Raw genomic sequence first — 20565 nt, 5'->3', positions numbered from 1 at the left:
CGAGATATTAAGCGTTAAAATTTGATATTTTAGATGTTAAGATATATATCATCTTCACCCGCTTCAGCGCTATGCATATATTCTGCATTAATATTACACAAACTCTATTTCACAAATACAAATTCACTGCTAATGCAATGAATTTGTGTGCTTAAAACAGTGAATTTTTATTTTTATAGCAGTGAATTTGTGTTTTTAAAGCAGGCTTTTGTATTTTTAAGGCAGTAATTTTGTGTTTTTAAAGCAATGAATTTGTGTTTGTAAAGCCAAGAATTTGTGTAATTAAAGTAGAGAATATTTATTTTTAGGAATTAATTGATGTTCGACACGTGACCACCGCAATAAGTTAGAGTGAGACAGCCGTAGTTTGTTTCACTGTAGGTTTATTCGCGTCGCATGCTCCAACATGTTCCAATATGCTCCTACTATAGCTCTTACTCACTCTATCAAGCGTGTTGGAATGAGTAAGGACGCGTTCACACCTTGGCTGTGTTCCAAATTTACTGCCAGCACAGAAAATGCTACAGTTTACGTTACGCGCACTATAGATTTTCAGTACTGGCAGTCAATTTTGGAACATAGCCCCTTGACGGAAAAGCAGAAAGCGGAAAAGCAGTGGCTAATCACAACTCACGCTGGTAGTAAGTAGTACAAAAAGCCGAAATTGTCGGCTACCAGTGCGAGTTCTGGCTGCTGCTTTTCCGTCAAGGTGTGAACTCGCCCTAAGGGTGCAGATTAGCAGCACGTGAAAATGTACCTTAAACTAAAAATAAAGAAAGCGGCTGAAGTTTCTAGAATTTTGAATCTATAGATCGGATTTAAATATTGCAGGCTTTAAATTCATTTGTCAACATAAAAGTATTTAAAAATCTGTTAAATATTCAAAATATAAGAGAAACATTTAATGATTGCGAATTCGTAATTTTACCGCGCAATTGCTAATTAAATAACTTCAGCCGCCGACTGAGTGCAGCACGTGCGCGTCAGCAGATTGAGTGCGTCATCTTATCAACAGTGATCTGACGTTTTGCTGAATTCGGCGTGTCCAGGTGCGTTTCGCCTTCGTGTCCGTCGCTTCTGAAAACTTTATCGCGATGGACTCGATTCCGAGGACGCATAAAGGTATCCCTCTTTACTTATTATTGACCTTCGTTATTTACGACGTTCGCGCAAACTTTAATTTACTGGAATAAATATCAGCTGAAAACGAGTGTCGCTCGTTTTGCTCTACCCGATAACGACTGTACTTTTAACAGTATATAAACAATAACTGTTAGTGAATTATTATTATTACAATTAATGTGATATTTGGAGCATTCTTTGCATCTTAGATTGAACGTCGAACATTTTCGAGATACGAAGTATCAGCGATTTAAATTGCCGGACGATCAATCGAACAAGCGACTTTGCATCAGACTTTGCATCACCATTCGCACACATGTCGTGATTTTTGCATACATGTTTTATTTCATTTTTTTTTATTTCATTATAACACCACTTATGACATCTTATCTTACTTGAATTTATATATTTTTACTTATGGTTACATATTTTTACTCTTATTACATTTTACTACATTTTAATATGTTTTTGCATTAATCTGTATTGCAGATATTGAGGCGCAGATAAGAGAGATACAATCGAAGAAGAAGGAGCTGTTGAGTGCAGCATCCGAGAAGGAGCAAGTTGCTTTGGGAAAAACTGGTTTCTATGATCAGGATATATATGACAGTAGCAACAATAAATTTGATGGCTATGTTACATCAATTGCAACAAATGATGAAATTGAGGTATCATTATAATGTATTTTGAAATATATTCAGTTTTTAATTAACAAATTTCACTATTAATAATATCATTTTTTATTCATTTCTCTTTTTAATCATAGTTTATATTATAAAATATAGTTTGTAAAATTTATGTAGTTGGATTAAATTCTTGAGGTTAATATAAACTTGTGATTTTTATAGGATTATGATCCGTTTGCGGACAAACGATTACCCACCTTAGTTGATAGAGAAGAGAAGGATTATGATCCATTTGCGGATAGACGACGACCTACCATAGCTGATAGGGAGGATGAATATAGACAGAAAAGACGTAGAATGATCATTTCTCCTGAACGTGTTGATCCTTTTGCTGAAGGTTGGTATAATTTTTTGTAACTTGAATTTCAAATTAGCTGCAGTGATGAAGTAAACAAAACTATTAATTAGCTGGACAAAAAAATTATATATGTGCATATATTTCGTTTATTCAAGTTGTTAATTTAAAAATTATAGTCAATTTCTTTTAATTACAGGTGGTAAAACCCCCGACATTGGTTCCAGAACATATACTGAAATTATGCGGGAGCAGATGCTCAAAGGTGAAGAGACAGAGGTATGTTAAATTTTAATATTGTTGAATATAAGATACACATAAAAAATATAAGATATATTTGAAAGACAAATACATTAAATATATTTTTAATGATAAAAGCGTTTTAATATATTTTTTTTTTTTTGCATTTTTATACAGCTGAGAAAAAGATTAGCAGAAAAAGCAAAGGATGGCACTTTGAAAGCTAACGGCGAACCTAAACCAGCTCCCAAAAAAAGAGGTCGTTGGGATCAAACTGATGATACTCCAGTGCAGAAAAAATTATCTGGTGCTTCAGCAACACCTACTTCTTGGGATAACGCAGATGTATGTTTGCCATGTTATTTAAAATTTTAAATATCTTTAGGAAAACATCGAGAAAGAGAGAGAGAGAGAGAGAGAGAGAGAGAGAGAGAGAGAGAGAGAGAGATTGGTTGCATTCAAAGAGTGCACTATTTCTCAGCTCTATATCATTTTATTGTTAATTAGAAATGAAAGAAAAACAAAAATAGAATGACGCAATAGCACGCTTCTCGAACACATTTATTATGTTTTATAAATTTTATCATTTAGTGATTTTGTTTCCCATATGCTTATTCTCTTCTATTTTATTACACTTGCAAACATTCACTTAATTTAACATAATATTTTAATATGAAAATTCATCTAAATTTAATTTTTTTTGTTATAAACATTTTTTTATTACTCTTATAGGTAACACCAGCTGCTATTAGATGGGACGAAACTCCTGGCCATGGCAAAGGAGCAGAGACTCCTGGAGCTACTCCTGGAGTCAGTACAAGAATGTGGGATGCTACACCAGCACATGCAACGCCAGGAGCTGCGACTCCAGGCAGAGAAACACCTTCTCATGAAAAGACTGTTACAAGTCGAAGAAACCGTTGGGATGAAACTCCAAAAACTGAGAGAGGTATTGAATTGTATTATTTTGTTACAAATAACTATAAAAATAATTGCAAATATAATTACGAGAATATCGGTGCTAATTTTTATTGTACAAATTTCATATAATCAAGAAATTTAAAATATAAATACATCCAACATAATTATATAAATATATGCATAACACAAAAATAATATAAATATGTATTAATTTTATTTTAGAAACACCTGGACACAACAGCGGTTGGGCAGAGACTCCAAGAACTGATCGAGTTGCTGGGGACTTGATACAAGAAACTCCGACACCTTCGGCAAGCAAAAGACGAAGTCGGTGGGATGAAACGCCATCGAATCAAACACCAGGCTCAATGACACCACAAACTCCGGCGACACCTCTTGCAACGCCCCATCAGGCAACAATACTGACTCCAAGTGCCGTCACGCCGACAGGACCCAAGGCAATGGGTTTGGCCACTCCAACCCCAGGACATTTGATGTCTATGACGCCCGAACAACTGCAAGCATATCGTTGGGAACGCGAGATAGATGAACGAAATAGACCCTTGTCTGATGATGAATTGGACGCTCTATTTCCTCCTGGATATAAAATTTTACAGCCTCCAGCAGGTAAAATAAGAGTACAGAATCAATATTTTTCTAGTATTTTTGTCTGTATTATTTAATATTTTGAAAATATAATTCTTGGTTTTGAAAGAAGTAAAAAACTGAAAAGCTTCTAAAATTTCTAAAAATCTTAGAGAATCTTTACAACAATTATTGAAATTATTTTATGAAAGAAATAGGAAAATTGAATATTTGATATTGAAATATATATGCATAATTGGATTTTTTCAGGATATATACCTATTCGCACACCCGCTAGAAAGCTCACTGCAACGCCTACACCTATCGCCGGTACACCTCAGGGTTTCTTCATTCAAACAGAAGACAAGAGCGCCAAATATGTGGATAATCAACCGAAGGGCAATTTGCCATTTATGAAGCCGGAAGATGCTCAATATTTCGATAAACTGCTTGTCGATGTGGACGAGGAAACGTTGAGTCCTGAAGAGCAAAAAGAAAGAAAAATCATGAAACTGCTTTTAAAGATAAAAAATGGAACTCCTCCAATGCGTAAAGCTGCTTTGAGACAAATCACTGATAAGGCAAGAGAATTCGGCGCTGGACCGTTATTCAATCAAATCCTTCCACTTCTCATGTCACCTACCCTTGAGGATCAGGAGCGTCATTTACTGGTCAAAGTGATTGATCGTATTCTATATAAATTGGACGATTTGGTGCGACCGTATGTACATAAGGTAATTATTTTTGTTTTTGCGTCAACAATTATCTGCTATTTTACATCGTATTTGTTTTACTTCGTTTTTATTTTAATTGCTGTCTGTTTAGATTTTAGTTGTTATCGAGCCTCTACTGATTGACGAAGACTACTATGCTCGTGTTGAAGGCAGAGAGATTATTTCTAATTTAGCAAAAGCTGCAGGATTGGCTACAATGATTTCTACAATGAGACCAGATATTGATAACATCGATGAATACGTGCGCAACACTACAGCAAGAGCATTTGCGGTTGTTGCATCCGCCCTTGGAATTCCTTCACTTCTTCCATTCTTAAAAGCCGTTTGTCGCAGCAAGAAGTCTTGGCAAGCACGACATACTGGTATCAAGATCGTACAGCAAATAGCTATCTTGATGGGTTGCGCTATTTTACCACATTTAAAGAGCTTGGTGGAAATTATAGAGCATGGTAAATATGAAGTTAATATTATTTTGTCTATTATGTTTCTATATGTTGTATTTTAGTTATATTTATTTCTTTTTTGGAAAAATAAACACGGCATGAAATATTACAGGTTTAGTGGATGAGCAACAAAAGGTACGAACTATTACTGCGTTAGCCATTGCTGCGCTGGCCGAAGCAGCAACACCATACGGTATCGAAAGCTTCGATTCTGTGTTAAAACCACTGTGGAAAGGCATTCGTACACATAGAGGAAAAGGTTTAGCAGCGTTTCTAAAAGCTATTGGTTATCTTATTCCTTTGATGGATGCAGAATACGCAAATTACTATACTAGGGAAGTAATGTTAATTCTTATACGTGAATTCCAATCTCCCGATGAAGAAATGAAAAAAATTGTATTGAAGGTAAGGTTTCATTTACCGTTAGAAATATAATATCATCATACTAATACTATAGTTCATAAATTAATCATATTACATTGAGTATTTTTTCTAACATTCTGTATAAATTGGGTTTTTAAAAATAGGTAGTTAAACAATGTTGTGCGACGGATGGTGTGGAAGCTCAATACATAAAGGATGAAATCTTGCCTCACTTCTTTAAACATTTCTGGAACCATCGTATGGCACTGGATCGCAGAAATTACAGACAGGTAATGGGGAAATATTTTGATAATCCAGGAATAAATTTTTAATTATGTATATACGTAACAAAATAAATATAAAATTATAAATAATATAAAAATTATAATAATAAAATTGAAATTGCAGCTTGTGGATACAACAGTAGAAATAGCTAATAAAGTGGGTGCATCAGAGATTATTAACAGAGTAGTGGATGATTTAAAGGATGAAAATGAACAATATAGAAAAATGGTGATGGAAACAATTGAGAAGATAATGGGCAACTTAGGAGCAGCGGATGTCGATTCGCGTCTAGAAGAGCAACTTATTGACGGAATTTTATACGCTTTCCAGGAACAAACTACTGAGGTTTGTTGGATCTAATTAATTAATAAATCAGTTTAATTAATAAACTAATTCGAACGTTTGATTTATAGGACGTCGTTATGTTGAATGGTTTTGGTACTATCGTGAACACATTGGGTAAAAGAGTAAAGGCATATCTTCCTCAAATATGTGGTACAATATTGTGGAGATTGAATAACAAATCTGCAAAAGTCAGACAACAAGCTGCAGATCTTATTTCGCGCATCGCAGTAGTTATGAAGACTTGTCAGGAGGTAAGGAATGCATTTTTTTAATTTGTCGATTAATATAACATAAATATATAGAGATAAAAAATTTAATAAGATAAAAAATAAAATTTAATATAAACGTATGATATATGCGATATTTTTAGGAAAAACTAATGGGACATTTGGGAGTCGTTCTGTATGAATACTTAGGCGAGGAATATCCAGAAGTCCTAGGTAGCATTTTGGGAGCGTTGAAAGCCATTGTTAACGTTATAGGGATGACGAAGATGACGCCACCCATTAAGGATTTGTTACCAAGGCTTACACCGATCTTAAAAAATAGACATGAAAAGGTGAAATGTGTATATATATCAGGTTGTGTACACAATTTGATATAAATTATTTACTAGATAAAATGAAATTCTCTTAAAATATTATAAAATTCATTCACGTCTTGAAGGCGTATACTTTGGAATTCTTTTGAATTCTTTTAATACTCTGCTAAATTTAATTTGTTATTGTTGTAGGTACAAGAAAATTGTATTGATCTTGTGGGCAGAATCGCAGATCGAGGTCCCGAGTATGTTTCCGCTCGAGAATGGATGAGGATATGCTTCGAATTGTTGGAACTACTGAAAGCTCATAAAAAAGCAATTAGAAGAGCGACGGTAAATACTTTTGGCTACATTGCCAAAGCTATTGGGTAAGTCTCATTAATAATTATATATATATGTTTTTTATATTTTTATATATAAATATTTATGTACAATATTCTTTTATCTTTTTCGAACAGACCACACGATGTCTTAGCAACGCTTCTAAACAACTTGAAAGTACAGGAACGTCAGAATCGTGTTTGTACCACAGTTGCTATTGCCATCGTTGCGGAGACTTGCAGCCCTTTTACAGTGCTACCTGCATTAATGAATGAATACAGAGTACCCGAACTAAACGTGCAAAACGGAGTATTGAAATCCTTATCATTCTTGTTCGAATATATCGGTGAGATGGGTAAAGATTATATTTACGCTGTCAGTCCATTGTTAGAAGATGCACTTATGGACAGGTAAGGTCTTCAAATATTACATTAATTTTATATTGTTGTGATTATATATTTTATTCTTTCTTTGTTATAAAGAAACTTTTCTATTAAACTTAGAAGTTTGTTTAGTTTCTATCATTAAATTATTTCTGATAAATTTTTTCTTTTCTTTCATGTTTTATCAGAGATCTAGTACACAGGCAGACCGCCTGTGCCGCAATTAAGCACATGGCATTAGGTGTTTACGGATTTGGTTGCGAAGATGCGTTAATACATTTATTGAATCACGTATGGCCGAACGTTTTTGAAACCTCGCCACATTTAGTCCAAGCGTTTATGGATGCCGTAGACGGATTGCGCGTTGCGCTTGGACCGATCAAAATTTTGCAGTATACGCTACAAGTACGTGATTATTTTAATTGCGTAAGCGCACGTATTTTCTAGCTATCAACAAGTATTAAATGTATGCATTTGCTTTTGTGTATTACAGGGTTTGTTCCATCCAGCTCGTAAAGTTCGTGACGTTTATTGGAAGATATACAATTCTCTTTACATCGGCGGACAGGATGCTCTCGTGGCTGGTTATCCTCGTATCATGAACGATCCAAAGAACCAATATATTAGATACGAATTGGATTATGTATTGTAATAGAGAACTTGCAGCAATAAGACAATTCTAAGGTTCTTATATATCAATAAGTATAAATATCCGTATTAAAAACTCATCGTTATAAAGATGAGTTTATAAAAATGAGTTCGAACGAATTTTGAAATTTTCTTTCTGAATTTCTACGAAATTCGCATTTAGAGCATGAGAAAAGTTTAATATTCCAGGATATGTTTGGAACAACTACGTGTGTCACGCCGTCATTTCTAATGTCTAGTAAAAAAGGCAGAAGATGTATTATCTTACATTTAACTTAAAGATATGTGTAGATATTGTTCTATTGAAAGCATGGAAATGTCGACACATAATGAAAACACGCCAGGTTGTATTCTGCTATTTTAGATCGTAATCCTTTTAATTCTAGATTCATTGGAATTGAAATTTTTTCAGCTTTGAATTCCATGTACTCTGGGATTTTTATCAATGTTTAGAGACTTTTAGGGATCTTAGATTTTCCAAATTCTAGATACTATGGATGCTAAGTCTTCAGGATCTCAATTTGTTTAAAAAACTGTTCTAAATTTTGAATTGTTAATTTAAATTGTAAAACTATTTAATGGAAAAGTTCATTATTGACACTCTTCGAGCAATTTAATTTACTAATGCAATTTATTATTTCTATCATTTGATCAAATAGCATATTATTTATAATACAATGACTTGATGTAGATACTCACGAAATTGTGTGTGTATGTGTGAACAGTTGTTTTAAAAATTAGTTTTTTAATATAATGAGGGACAAAAAAGAGACAAAGAGAGATAAAGCAGAAATATAAAAACAAATTTTTATAATAACTTGTATATTAGTAAAATAATACAAATAAGTTTGTCTAAATATGTTTTTGAAATTTTTGACACATTAGATTTCGTGAGTTACTATTTCTATAATGAGTACTAATATTATTTACCAACAACGTAATATTGCTTTCGACTGATGAGCACAAATATCATCAAATAAAAAAAGATCATATTGTAAATAATGATTTCCTTGTGTTCTTTGTTAAGAAACTCACATTAATTATAAAGAAAATAAATCACATGTAGAAACTAAATAAATGATTTCTTATCATTAAAAAGGATTTTTGAAATGAAAGAAATAGGCACGAATTGTTTTAGTAGTTTTTATTGATTGATCACAAATATACATAAATTGTTGTATATTTATCATTTTATACATTCTCTAACTTTCTTTTAATGACTTTTACTTAAAAGGGATAAATATGTTGGAGATGTCCATTGTTTCAATTATCTTGAAAGTTTTTTTAATATAGATTAAAAGAATGAAGAGTATAATATTTAAAAATAAAAACTAATCGTGTACAAAATTTTAATTTTATGCATTTATACATATGTGCTACATCATATACCGCATCCACATAAAATCGTAAATTCATAGATTGCTAGATTCACTGGATTCATTAATATATTATTAAACTTTTCTATTCATGTCTAAATAAATTCATAAATTCGTGGACGTTTTAAATATCATCTACAAACTTTCTTAGAGAAATCATAAACTTCTTTTCCTACAAATGTTTGATTATCTTTGTTTTTGAAACAGTTCAATATCACTTTGTAGAAATATAGGATCAAGTAAGATTACAAATGTGTCATTATATAGACCTTTTAAAATACCTGTACTTACAGACAATCTATTCACAATTATTTTCATAAATATAAAATCCGCACACGTTATGAATAAGTTTCTTGTATTTATTTATATAACACATATTAGGCCAATAGATTTAGCAACTTATGGATTTACAAATTTACATATAAACAAATACGTAAAATGAGATTAAGCAGTTATCTATTATATATTCCTTTTTATCTTACAATGAAGAAAGAAACTTGAGATACAAGTTCAAGAATTTAGTTAATTATTTACACCACATTAGATTTTAATTATTTATTAAAAGATTGATAAAATTGTTTAACAAGGTCATCTCGCCATATTTACCCTGTACTGAAAAATTTGAGAACAATCGAATATCATTTCACGGATGTTCATGTATGTAGCACCGAACAACCTTTAAATAAAGGTGAATTGGATTGTTACATCGACCGCGACGACTAATTACAGAGAACGGCGGCAACTCTTCGCGCGATTCTTAGATTATTTTTATAAAATGTGGCCTTAAACTTTATAAAACATTAGACGTGCTGCTCCGCACACACGCTAATTAAGAAACATCATTATTTCATTACAATAAGGTACTTTGAAATCTCTGGATTTTTGGCTGTATAGTTCCAAAATGTTAACAAGGGTTAAAGGCTCCAAGATTCTGATGGAATTTCGAGATGTGCTCTTATGTTCTTTAGATTTAGACTTGGGTTACAATCTACAATTTTTGAATGATGATTGATTTTTTTAGACTCTCAATTTGAAAATTTTAAAGCAATATTTAATTTTACACTTTTATTCTTTGAATTTTAAGATCTAATGTTTATGCATATTCCAATTTTGTGTTTAGACTGTGGAATCCCTTTGATTCTATAATTTTTCAACTTTTGAAGACTTAGACCCTTATGCTCCAAGGATAAATATCTTTGGATTCATCTTATACAGTCCTTTACAGACATTGCTTAACGGATCTGTTAACTTGTAGCGGTACGATTAAAATTACGATAACTTTGGTATATGACTATATTATATCAAGAGGCTCAGTCCTTCCTAGCACATAATTTTAATACTCGTAATTAATAAAATATAGTTAATACTTGTTAATTAATAAAAGTATTCAAATATTTCTACACACCGTACGTTATCAATATTCAGGATTTTTTCCAAATCTATTTGTATATTATAATTGATTATAAATTAATAATAGAAAAAATACATTGGATCCGATCTACAGTTCCGAATAATGGTCATTTTGTCTAATTCATTTGCGTCACGCAACAAAATAAAAAATATAACATATATCATAAATTCTCCGTAATCTTGGAATTTTTAGTGAATTTTAAAATTCTGAAAACTTTAATTGAACTATATTTTTTATTTGGCTTCACAATTCGGATTGTAAGTTCTTCAGATTCTATATGACTCGAATTCAGGATTAGAATTAAAGATATTTAATTTTAAAAACTTAAATTGTGTATATATATATATATATATATATGAGAGAAACTCTTCATCCAATTATAAAATTGAATTGTATATCGAGTTTCTTAAATTTTGGTTGTTTCATCCTGGATACATCAAGATTCATTCGTTACATTCTTTCCTCTGATCCCTTTTTTTTAGGTTCTTCAACCTGTTCCTATCGGTTAGTGATTACGTCATGTATCTATAAGAAATAACAGTAATTTTCTCCAATAAGAATATACAATTTTTCAAAGTATATCACGTTTTTCTACATAAATATCTTGAAAATGCCGTTGGAATATTTAGAAATTAATAAAGCTACAATTCCTTTAGCAGTGCGACTGACTATCTAGCTAACAGATACCAATGCTCTGGGTAAAGATGAACAACACATAGCAGATACAGACATCAAAAAAAAGAAAATAAGTTGGAAAAGTAAAAAGGCATGACCAATACGTCAAACGGCAAACAGATCTTTGCGAAATAGCAATCAGAAAGGTGTAACGATCGCCGTTGCTTCGCCTCTGCTTGACGGCAAAGAGGCGCACTCGTGCCACTTATTCGTGTGTGGATCGTAACACTCGACGGTAGAGATTGTGATTTGCGTGCGGTAGAAGTTTATCTCTTGCGACTGGTCGCCGCCTATAACATAAAGCCGACTGTCGGCCGCTGCAACTGCCGGATAAAATCTGCCCATGCTCATGGAAGCAACGGCGCTCCATTTGTTCTGAAACATCATAATAAATTTGTTGATCAGGAAAATTATATTAAATTATATTGTTTTGTAAATATCTATTATCATTAATACAGAAAAAAACGTGTATACTGTACTTACTAAATATACGTGATAGCTAAAAATAAATTACCTTCTCGAAAGAATATCTTTCAACTGATGTTAAGACCTCTTGATTCTTACTGGTACCGCCAACGACATACATGTACCCATCGAGGATAGTGATTCCCATTTGTGAGCGTGGTGTGATCATCGGGGCCAAGTAATTCCATTCTCTGGTCACGGGATTGTAGCTTAACACATCCTGACGGTGTCGACTATTATGGGTACAGCCACCCACAATGTAAATTAATCCTATAGAGAAAATTTGTAAAAGTTACAATGTTACAATATAAATTTTCAATAAAAGTTTTTACTGCCGTTAAATAAAAGAAAAGATGTTGATAAATTTAACTGTCATGCAACTATCATAATCAATTATGATATTGGATTTAGATTTGGAATTACCTTCGTATGCTACGACACCCATACTAAACCGTGGCTCCGGAAGATAGCCTTCGAGAGTCCACGTGTTGCTGATGGGGTCATATGTCTCGATGGAGCCGCCGATATCTTCGCCTACCCATCCGCCGAACGCATACAAACTGTTATCCAAGGCACAAAGACCGAAATCGCATCTAGGTTCTTCCATACAAGCGATGGGAGTCCACACGTTGTCACGAGGATCGTAGCATTCGCAGTTGGCGATAATGCAAGATTCCAACTCACCACCGATAACATATACTTTGCCGTCTAATAGAGCTACTCCAGGTAGAATACGTCCTATGCTGATTGGAGCTACTTCGCTCCATTCTCTAAAGAAATATTCATTTATTAAATAAAATCAGATTTTGTTCTAGTTATCTAACAAAACAATAATAAGAAAAAGATTATTAACAGAAAAACTCTTTGATATAAGACGTAAAAGTTTGCGCAAATAAAAAAAAAGTAGGAATGCACCGGATATCCGAAGTATCCAGTCGGATTCCGAGACAATGTTTAAAAGAAAAAAACGTCCGGAAAATATCAGATATCCGACTCGAAAAATTGCCTTTCCGGATATCCGATAATTGTACGATCCGATGCATCCCTAAAAAAAGAAACGAAATATATGAAAACCTTATTGAAAAAGAGCAAGAACAATGCTTAAATCAAACTTTTTGTTCTGGAAGGTTTAATTCAAGTAACTAAAAACTTATTGTATTTCATTTTAACAACCAAGAATTGTAAAAAGAAAAATGTTGCAGAAGATTGTACCCAGTGAATATGTCATATTTCTCGATGCTTTCGTAAGTACTCTCAGCGGTTCGGCCCCAGCTATCCGCAGAATGCTCCCGCTTGGATCCGCCGATTACCAGAATGTTCTTCCTGGCACAGATCCGAGGCTGGGCATGAAGAGGCACTAGGCAACCTTTGTTCGAGACTAGATCCGTTTGTATAGATCGCAGCGCGACGATGAGACTCGCGTCCTTGCAGTCTAGAATAATACGATCTAGCCTTGCTAATGAACACAGTCGCAAGCGTACGTGGCTGAGGATCTCGAATACGTAGCATCTCCGCGCGGGGATGTCGTGAACGATCCAATTGTACGCGGCCTGGAAGACCTGTAAAAAGTAAAACATATGTTGGTCATATTTTATGTGTCAAATGTAATATATTTTTCGAATATGTAAAGTTGCAATTATACACTCTGATTATTTAATCCTCTAGAAATAACAAACCTGACATTCAGTATCAATGTGAATGTAATCGCTACTAAGAAACTGAACAAGATGTTCTTTGGGCAAGTCCAGAAATTCCTCCTCCTGACAGATTTGAGGAAAATTGGCTTCTATAAAGCGTAGGGCAGTTTCCAAAAGATCCAGTCTGTTATGTACTTCTGCAAATCTGCAATTAATAGCAATGATAAATATCATCATATAATTTTTCTGTAATTTTCCTGTCGCATTGACTTTTTATTGGATCTTCTTTTCATCTGTTTTCAGAATATATTTCAATTTCAGTTCTTACAATTATAGTCTTCTCACCTGTAAATTCCAAGGGCATTAGAATAGTGTAGCTGCTGTTTAAGATAATTGATACAGCCAGCTACTACATCATCTAATTCTAACATGTCAGCAGCAGCAAATAACTCCTGTACATTATCCTGCGTAATGTCTACATTGCCACTATAGATGAAGTCCACCAACTGAGAGAGAATGTGAGGAGAGATTGAGTGGATCTCTACGAGCTCCTGTTGCTCCTCAACCAGGCCGACAGTGAACATGGCATTGAAGTAGGCGCTACCAGCGGCCAACACTGATCTGTGTGCTCTGATGATTCTATCACCCGCCACCAGTCCCACGTCGCTGAACTTATTCTCCCGCCTCTGTACATTGAGATTGTGTAAAAGCTTTGGAGGATAGTGACCAACTGCATAAACGACGCTGGACACGTCGGACGACTGCTTCACCGATTGATTAGCAAAATCCATGTCAGAATTGTGGCCATTTTTCAAGGCTGGTGCCATGCCATCCGCCATGAAACCATCCAGATGTCCTTTATCCACAAATCCTACAGAAAATTTAATATGAGAAAAATAATGCCAATTTGCATAGACAATAACATAGCGTTTTGGCAAATACTACAATAAGCTTGCTCTTTGATACAATATTAAGAACATAAAATTCAAAATATTTGCTATACATGTAAAAAAATAAAACAATATAAGGATCAGAGGTTCCAATAATCTTAATGAATTAAAAAAATTTATTAATATAACAATTTAATATACAAACATTATACTTTATTACTTTGGTTTATATATATAAACGTTATGTTTTTAATTTGATCCAAGGATTTTATATTATGTGAATGATTTTTTATTTTCTGAGAAATATATTATAGAATAACATAAAAAATTACGTATTAGCAAAAATATGTATAATTATAGATTTAATACAAGCTTCAATACTAGAAACATTTCCAAACAGTTTTGTCTTAATTATTCTAAGAATATAAATATCATAACTCAATAAAAAGTTAAGACATTATTTTCAGATATACAAATATACTGTGTATAATACATAAAAATGTAAAGAACTGTAGGCTTGATCGTTCAAGGTTTTATTAAAACCTAAATACATATATTTAAAAAAAATTAAGTAACTCAATCTTTTTAATACTTCCAAGACTTTGGTTAAAAGAAAATAATTAAGACATTTTATAATTTAATATATGTATAATCAATAAATTCTTCTAATAATTCAACCAGACGGTTTAATTATCCAAGGATCGTTTTGCGAGATACTTACGACATAAACGAGAAAGCACCCTGTAAAACGATTTAATGTTATTTTTCCCCTTTAAGCGCATAACTACCACCGCATGTTCGGCAGATTCGTCGATTGATTCCGTGCGCGTGGACAGGTTGTTCCTGAAAACGTCGCGAGACGCGACTCCTGCTCACTCAGATTAAATAATAAATTTCGATGACAAGAAGCTTGACATACGTCAGATAACCTATTTAAGTACGTGAAGATAGGCAAAGCTAGTCGAGATGAGAATGGCGTCAGTGCAGCCGCGAAGAAGAAGAAGATCCCTACTCGATCCTCTTAACCTCTTTCATTCACTTCCCAAGAAAAAAAGTGCTACCAACCGGAGTCCCTAAAATGCAGACTCTCGATTGGCCATCGAATTCCGTTTTGGACAAGAAAGGTACCGAGATTCCTCCTTTAAATTTTAAAACGCGCAAAAATCGCGAAAGTGATTCATTATTTAAAAAATATAACGATTAAAGAGAAAATTAATTAAAAAGGCACATAATTATATAAATACGTAATATAAATATTTAATAATAATTACATATAAATAATATATATATATATACATAATAATTAATATACAATTATTAAATCATTTGATAAAAGTCGATTGTCACAAAAAAATAACTTTTCAAAAACGTAACATACTATTAAATATCATATATATATATATATGTATGTTACATATTTATATAATTGTCGAAAAATTATCGCAAATTTAAATGAAATTCTTTCTCGCGTGAGAACGACGAAAAAAATAATAATTTATTATAAGAAACATCATCATGGTATTATTAATCAATTAATCAACGACGATATACAATGTATAATTTATATATTGTATATTCCATACTCTATTGACACATGAGCGTGTATATACAAAGTCTTTTCGTGGAAGAATTTCATTACTTTTTTCATATAAAAAAACTGAATCGTCGCTAAAAACTTACAGCTCATTTTACATCGATTTTGTGATTGTTAACATACATAAATTCTCTATCTGTCTCATCGCGCGCCGAGACTTAATAATTAATTACGCGTCTACTTTACCTCCATAAATCAATCGTACGCAATAACGCATTTATAGTCGCTACCTGATACTCACCATTTGCTTATTAGTTGATCTTTTTAAATTCCATATTATTATGCTCCATATTTTTTTTACAAAATTTTTCTATACATTAAAAAGAAATTTCGAAAGGACGACAATTCAAGGATCTAAATTCACAAAGCTTCAATATTGTTCTCCTATATATCTCCCAAATAGCATGCAGTGCCTACAAAATGTTAATAAAGCGTTAAAAAAGCGCATATAAACGTCTTTTTAGCATTTTGTAGACGCTGCTGTGTTACTTTGACTGTATCTGTTACATGTAAAATCATTTTTTAATTAATATTATTTTCAATATATGTTTTAATCTACGATTGTTGGGTCTTTTATTTTTAGATATATGAGCACAATTGAGTTTTTAGGTCCTTGATTTCTCAGATTATTGGATTTACAATTATTGAATTTGATTGTAACTTATCATTTCTTTCAACTTTTCACTTCCTACGATCTTATCTTGATAAGCGCTCAAGCTTTTTCAATAAGCCTCTTATAATTTAAAGATTTGGGTACACAGATCTAAAGACCCACAGGCTACAGGTGTCGACTTACAAGGATTTAAAAATACAAAAATCTAAAAATTCAAGAATGTAAATCTTCAGAATATTTTTCTTCCTTTCACATCCAGACAATGGAATTTGCAAACAGTATTATTTACAGTATGTTTATTTTGCAGATGGCTAAATTCTTGGATTCTTAAATCCTTGGATTTTTAGGTCGGTTAAACTCATAGAACTTTGGACTTTTGTATTCTTCAAATGCTAAAAACAATTACATTTTCTCTTAATTATTTTAGATTTTCTTTAATACAAAAATCTTTATATAATTTTTATATGTTTAGATCCATTAAAATTTCTATAAAGATTCATGGAGTTATGCATGTACAAATTTCCAGGGTTCTAGATCTTTTCTTCCTTATAGTCTGTACTATTGTAAAGAAATGTTTTAAGTTGATATTATCCCTAGAATTTGTCTACAGATCCAATCTTATAATTCTTCAATATTTGAATTTTTTAATTCACAAAATTCTTAAATTTCTACAGATCTATAAATTTTGTGAATCTTTTTCAATTCTTGACTTTTTAGCCCAAACATTCCAATTGATGATTATGCTATGATAAGAACGCTTTTTGCTCTTATATTTCCATACTCCTATCGTTATTGATTCTGTATTTACTGATACTGATTTAATGATTCTGAAAGTCGTGTTGGAAAAACATTTCAATAACCATCCAAGGACTTAAGTCTCCAGAGACGCACAGGACTGCGCTTTCCTTTGTGCAGCTTCATGGCTGTCTAAAGGAAATTGGACATTATTTACACAGCACACATTTACACAATATGTTACAATCTTTTCTTCGGCAGGGAGCCGAAGGCCGATAAAATGGTAGATTTGGTGTTGCTACTGGATGATGTCAGGTTCAAGGTGGGTTGTGTGAGAAGTACCGTGGGTTTGGCGGTTTTTTTTTCCGCGACAGCGACAGCGGCAGCTGCACCACCCGTCGCCACTTGGTCCCACTTACTTTTCCGTTTTTTGGCGTCGGCACTCTCGGCGCTGCTTGATGAGCTATTGGGTCGCTTAGCCGTACCGGATACAATCTCGATCTTCGTCTTCTCTTTGCGCGCCTTCTCGAGCTTATCCATCTCCGCCTTCTGCACTAGAGCAAGTTCCTCGTAATACGAGTCCTTGCTCCACTTGAATGGGTCGAACCTGTCCGGTGGGTAGTTGGTGCCCAGCTCGTTGATGCTACAAAACTGAATGAGTTTTTCGTAAATGGAGGGATTCCGGAATTCCTTGCGCTGTTGAATCATCATGTTCATGTCCAACCCGCCGCTCTCCATTTTCCTATAGAGCCTCGCAATCTTGTCCTGCAGCTCAGCGGGACATTGACCCGGTGGTTCCGGTGGTATCGTCACACCATAAGAGTCCCCTGCCTCACCGTTATTATCTGAAAGCAATTCTCCGGAACGCGAGGAGGGCGACCGACGCTCAGCGCCACCGCCGACAACGACGACGGCAGCAGCGGTGACGGTGGTAGCGGCGATGTTGCCAGTACCCGCGACCGGGAGACCATTCTCCTCGGGGCGTTCTGCAACCGTCGCGGCAATCGCTGTGCCCACCGTCATCAACGATGATGACGACGGCACCGGCGGCAGCGACGGTAGCAACACAGCAACGGCCGCCCCCTCATCGTCGGAGACTACCGCATCGTCAAAATAAGAGACCAATCGCTGCACCTTTGTAGCCGTTTCCGGCAAGTCGCTACTACCCGCGGACTTGCCGACGGCGGGACTATGCGAGGCTGAACGGCCTCCAGATATGGGACTGGTGCCAGATCGGGCCTGGGGCTGACGACCGACTTGGGCATTATGCGGGGCGGCCCCCTGGGGAGTGTTCGAATTCTCCTCCTGCAGGCGCTCGTCTTCCACCCCGTCCTCGCCCTCCGAGTCGGTATAGGTGGCCGTGAGAGATGCCAGAGCAACACTTTGTACAGACATGGTTAGTTGGCTTTGAGTGCCCGCCGTGCTACCAAGCGATATTTTGTGTGGGAACTCACCGGTCTGGCGATGCACGGCCTGGCCCAACGCCCAGCTCGTGAGCCACTCAAGGGCTTTAGGCGCAGGGACAGAGAGCTTTTAATGGGCCTGATGGGCGCGTTGAGCTTTGGTCGCTTTTACTACGAACCTAAAATCATAAACATTTACCAATATGTATATTACATTTAATTAACACATTGCTTTTCACATTAATATAAAGTATAAACATTGATTTTAGATTTATCGACAATATTATAACCTTTATAGAAAATTTATACCTAAACCTGTATTATTATTATATCACTTTTAACATAAAAGTTTATTTTGTATTCGTTATAAACTTTGCTACTCTAATTTTGCAACATGCTCCTAATCTCATTCAAATGTATGAAAGTTATTCCAAAATTTTGTTACACGTAATTGTTACGCGAATGACGTTTATTTAAAGGCAACGAGTAATTATTGACAACATTAACATATGTAGCGGCGTTTAAAGTACACAGACATAACAAGAATACCTTATTCTTTCATTTAAGGTCAAGCAAAGAGATGTAGGTTTAGAGCGGTACTTCGATTATTAGCGACGAGGAAGCTTCACTAACCTTAAACTTTCAACGTCCACGATGACTTGGTTCAGTTTGGACCTGCTCGTCCGCACATTACGAACAATTCTTAACACGGTCGTACAAACAAATACTCCACAAAGTGAAGCGAGATTATTCCGCCATGTTCCGCCATCGGAGTGCGTTACTTCCCGACGTACTTTGCAGCTTGTCGTGTTGTTTCGGAACCGTTCGGTCATCATCGGACGTATTCGGCAATTTTATGGCCCGTCTACAATCACGTAGTAAAGGCCATCACACGTACAAAATTTTAGTCGTAATCATATGGTCGCAAACAATCGACCAATCACAATCAAAATTACAAAGAATTTGGCAGAAAAAAATATTTAAATATAGCTCTGTAGTTTGTACAGTGAAATGGATGGATGTTTTAACTAATATATTCCTGATGGAAAAATTTCGCTGAAATTATTTTACGTTTTGAAACATTTTTCAGCAAAATTTCAGCATTTTAGAAAAATTTCAGTTTAATTTCAGCGATTTTTAATTGAAAAATTCATTTTCAGCAAAATTTTAGCAACATCTCAGACAAATTTCAGTAAAAATTTCAGAGAAATTTCAGCAAATTTTCAACTATTTCGCTGAAATGTTCCAAAAAAAGTAGAATAATTTCAGCGAAATTTTTTCACCAGGGAGGCAATAAAATAGATAATGATAACGGCCTTAAAAAAGAATTTTGCATTTTTATGGCAAATCTCTTTAGTTGCCCAGCTACATTAACAACTATAGAGAGAATTTTCTCTATATTTGGTCATGTTTGGAGTAAGTTAAAAAATTCATGAGCTTAAGAAAAAGTTGACAAGCTCATTAATATTTACAGATACGTAAATAAATAAACATTTTTAAGTATTTTAACAAAAATATTTTTATTTTTGTATATATTTTATATATTCTATAACATTTTTATCTTATATATTATACAAATATACATATAACATAAAAAAATGTCATCCTTATAGAGAAATTAAGTATTAAATATAAATAATATAAACAAACAACTTTTGTTTTCTGTGATTTACTATCATATTACTTTTATTTACATTTTCTTAGGCTTTAATTATAGTGAACAGTAAACTAAAAGTAATAAAATCCGTTTGTGGATTTCAATATGGGTTTTTCACTTTGGTTAAAACCGGTTTTAACCGGTGGGTTTCACGATAGAATAAGAAAAGTGAGCTATTGCGCATAATGGCGGAAAAG

The 20565-nt window shown here is 34.0% G+C and overlaps 3 protein-coding genes across 4 annotated transcripts; 1 reads left to right on the top strand and 2 right to left on the bottom strand.

Moving 5' to 3' along the window:
* Window positions 1-1002: 1002 nt before the first annotated feature.
* On the top strand, window positions 1003-8150 carry Sf3b1 (splicing factor 3B subunit 1). The gene is made up of 19 exons (XM_018452658.1): window positions 1003-1122; window positions 1612-1790; window positions 1971-2145; window positions 2303-2382; window positions 2521-2688; window positions 3076-3292; window positions 3487-3891; window positions 4120-4583; window positions 4675-5032; window positions 5139-5431; window positions 5554-5679; window positions 5798-6019; window positions 6088-6270; window positions 6390-6578; window positions 6753-6928; window positions 7019-7291; window positions 7453-7669; window positions 7758-7948; window positions 8102-8150. The coding sequence occupies exons 1-18, from the start codon at window positions 1095-1097 to the stop codon at window positions 7914-7916; spliced, it is 3912 nt and encodes a 1303-aa protein (XP_018308160.1). The 5' UTR covers window positions 1003-1094; the 3' UTR covers window positions 7917-7948; window positions 8102-8150.
* A 2946-nt stretch (window positions 8151-11096) lies between these two features.
* On the bottom strand, window positions 11097-15324 carry LOC108725566 (actin-binding protein IPP). Its single transcript, XM_018452662.1, has 7 exons — window positions 15088-15324; window positions 13822-14347; window positions 13516-13681; window positions 13052-13398; window positions 12263-12609; window positions 11889-12109; window positions 11097-11749 (listed from the first exon to the last, which is right to left on the bottom strand). Exons 1-7 carry the CDS (start codon window positions 15146-15148, stop codon window positions 11513-11515), a joined length of 1905 nt encoding a protein of 634 aa, XP_018308164.1. The 5' UTR covers window positions 15149-15324; the 3' UTR covers window positions 11097-11512.
* A 1796-nt stretch (window positions 15325-17120) lies between these two features.
* LOC108725567 (SAP30-binding protein) lies at window positions 17121-19485 on the bottom strand. Of its 2 annotated transcripts, XR_001936756.1 has the most exons (3): window positions 19345-19485; window positions 18763-18890; window positions 18608-18689 (listed from the first exon to the last, which is right to left on the bottom strand). XR_001936756.1 is itself a non-coding variant. In XM_018452663.1 (2 exons), exon 2 carries the CDS (start codon window positions 18701-18703, stop codon window positions 17549-17551), a length of 1155 nt encoding a protein of 384 aa, XP_018308165.1. In that variant the 5' UTR covers window positions 18704-18890; window positions 19345-19485; the 3' UTR covers window positions 17121-17548. The 2 variants fall into 2 exon arrangements, 1 of the variants encoding a protein (XP_018308165.1); XM_018452663.1 differs by having other exon boundaries at window positions 17121-18890.
* Window positions 19486-20565: the final 1080 nt, after the last annotated feature.

The sequence above is a fragment of the Mycetomoellerius zeteki genome, unplaced genomic scaffold (genome assembly GCF_001594055.1).
Source record: "Mycetomoellerius zeteki isolate Tzet28-1 unplaced genomic scaffold, Tzet1.0 scaffold35, whole genome shotgun sequence".
Classification (NCBI taxonomy): Eukaryota; Metazoa; Arthropoda; class Insecta; order Hymenoptera; family Formicidae; genus Mycetomoellerius; species Mycetomoellerius zeteki.
This window is presented reverse-complemented; position numbering and strand designations above follow the sequence as displayed.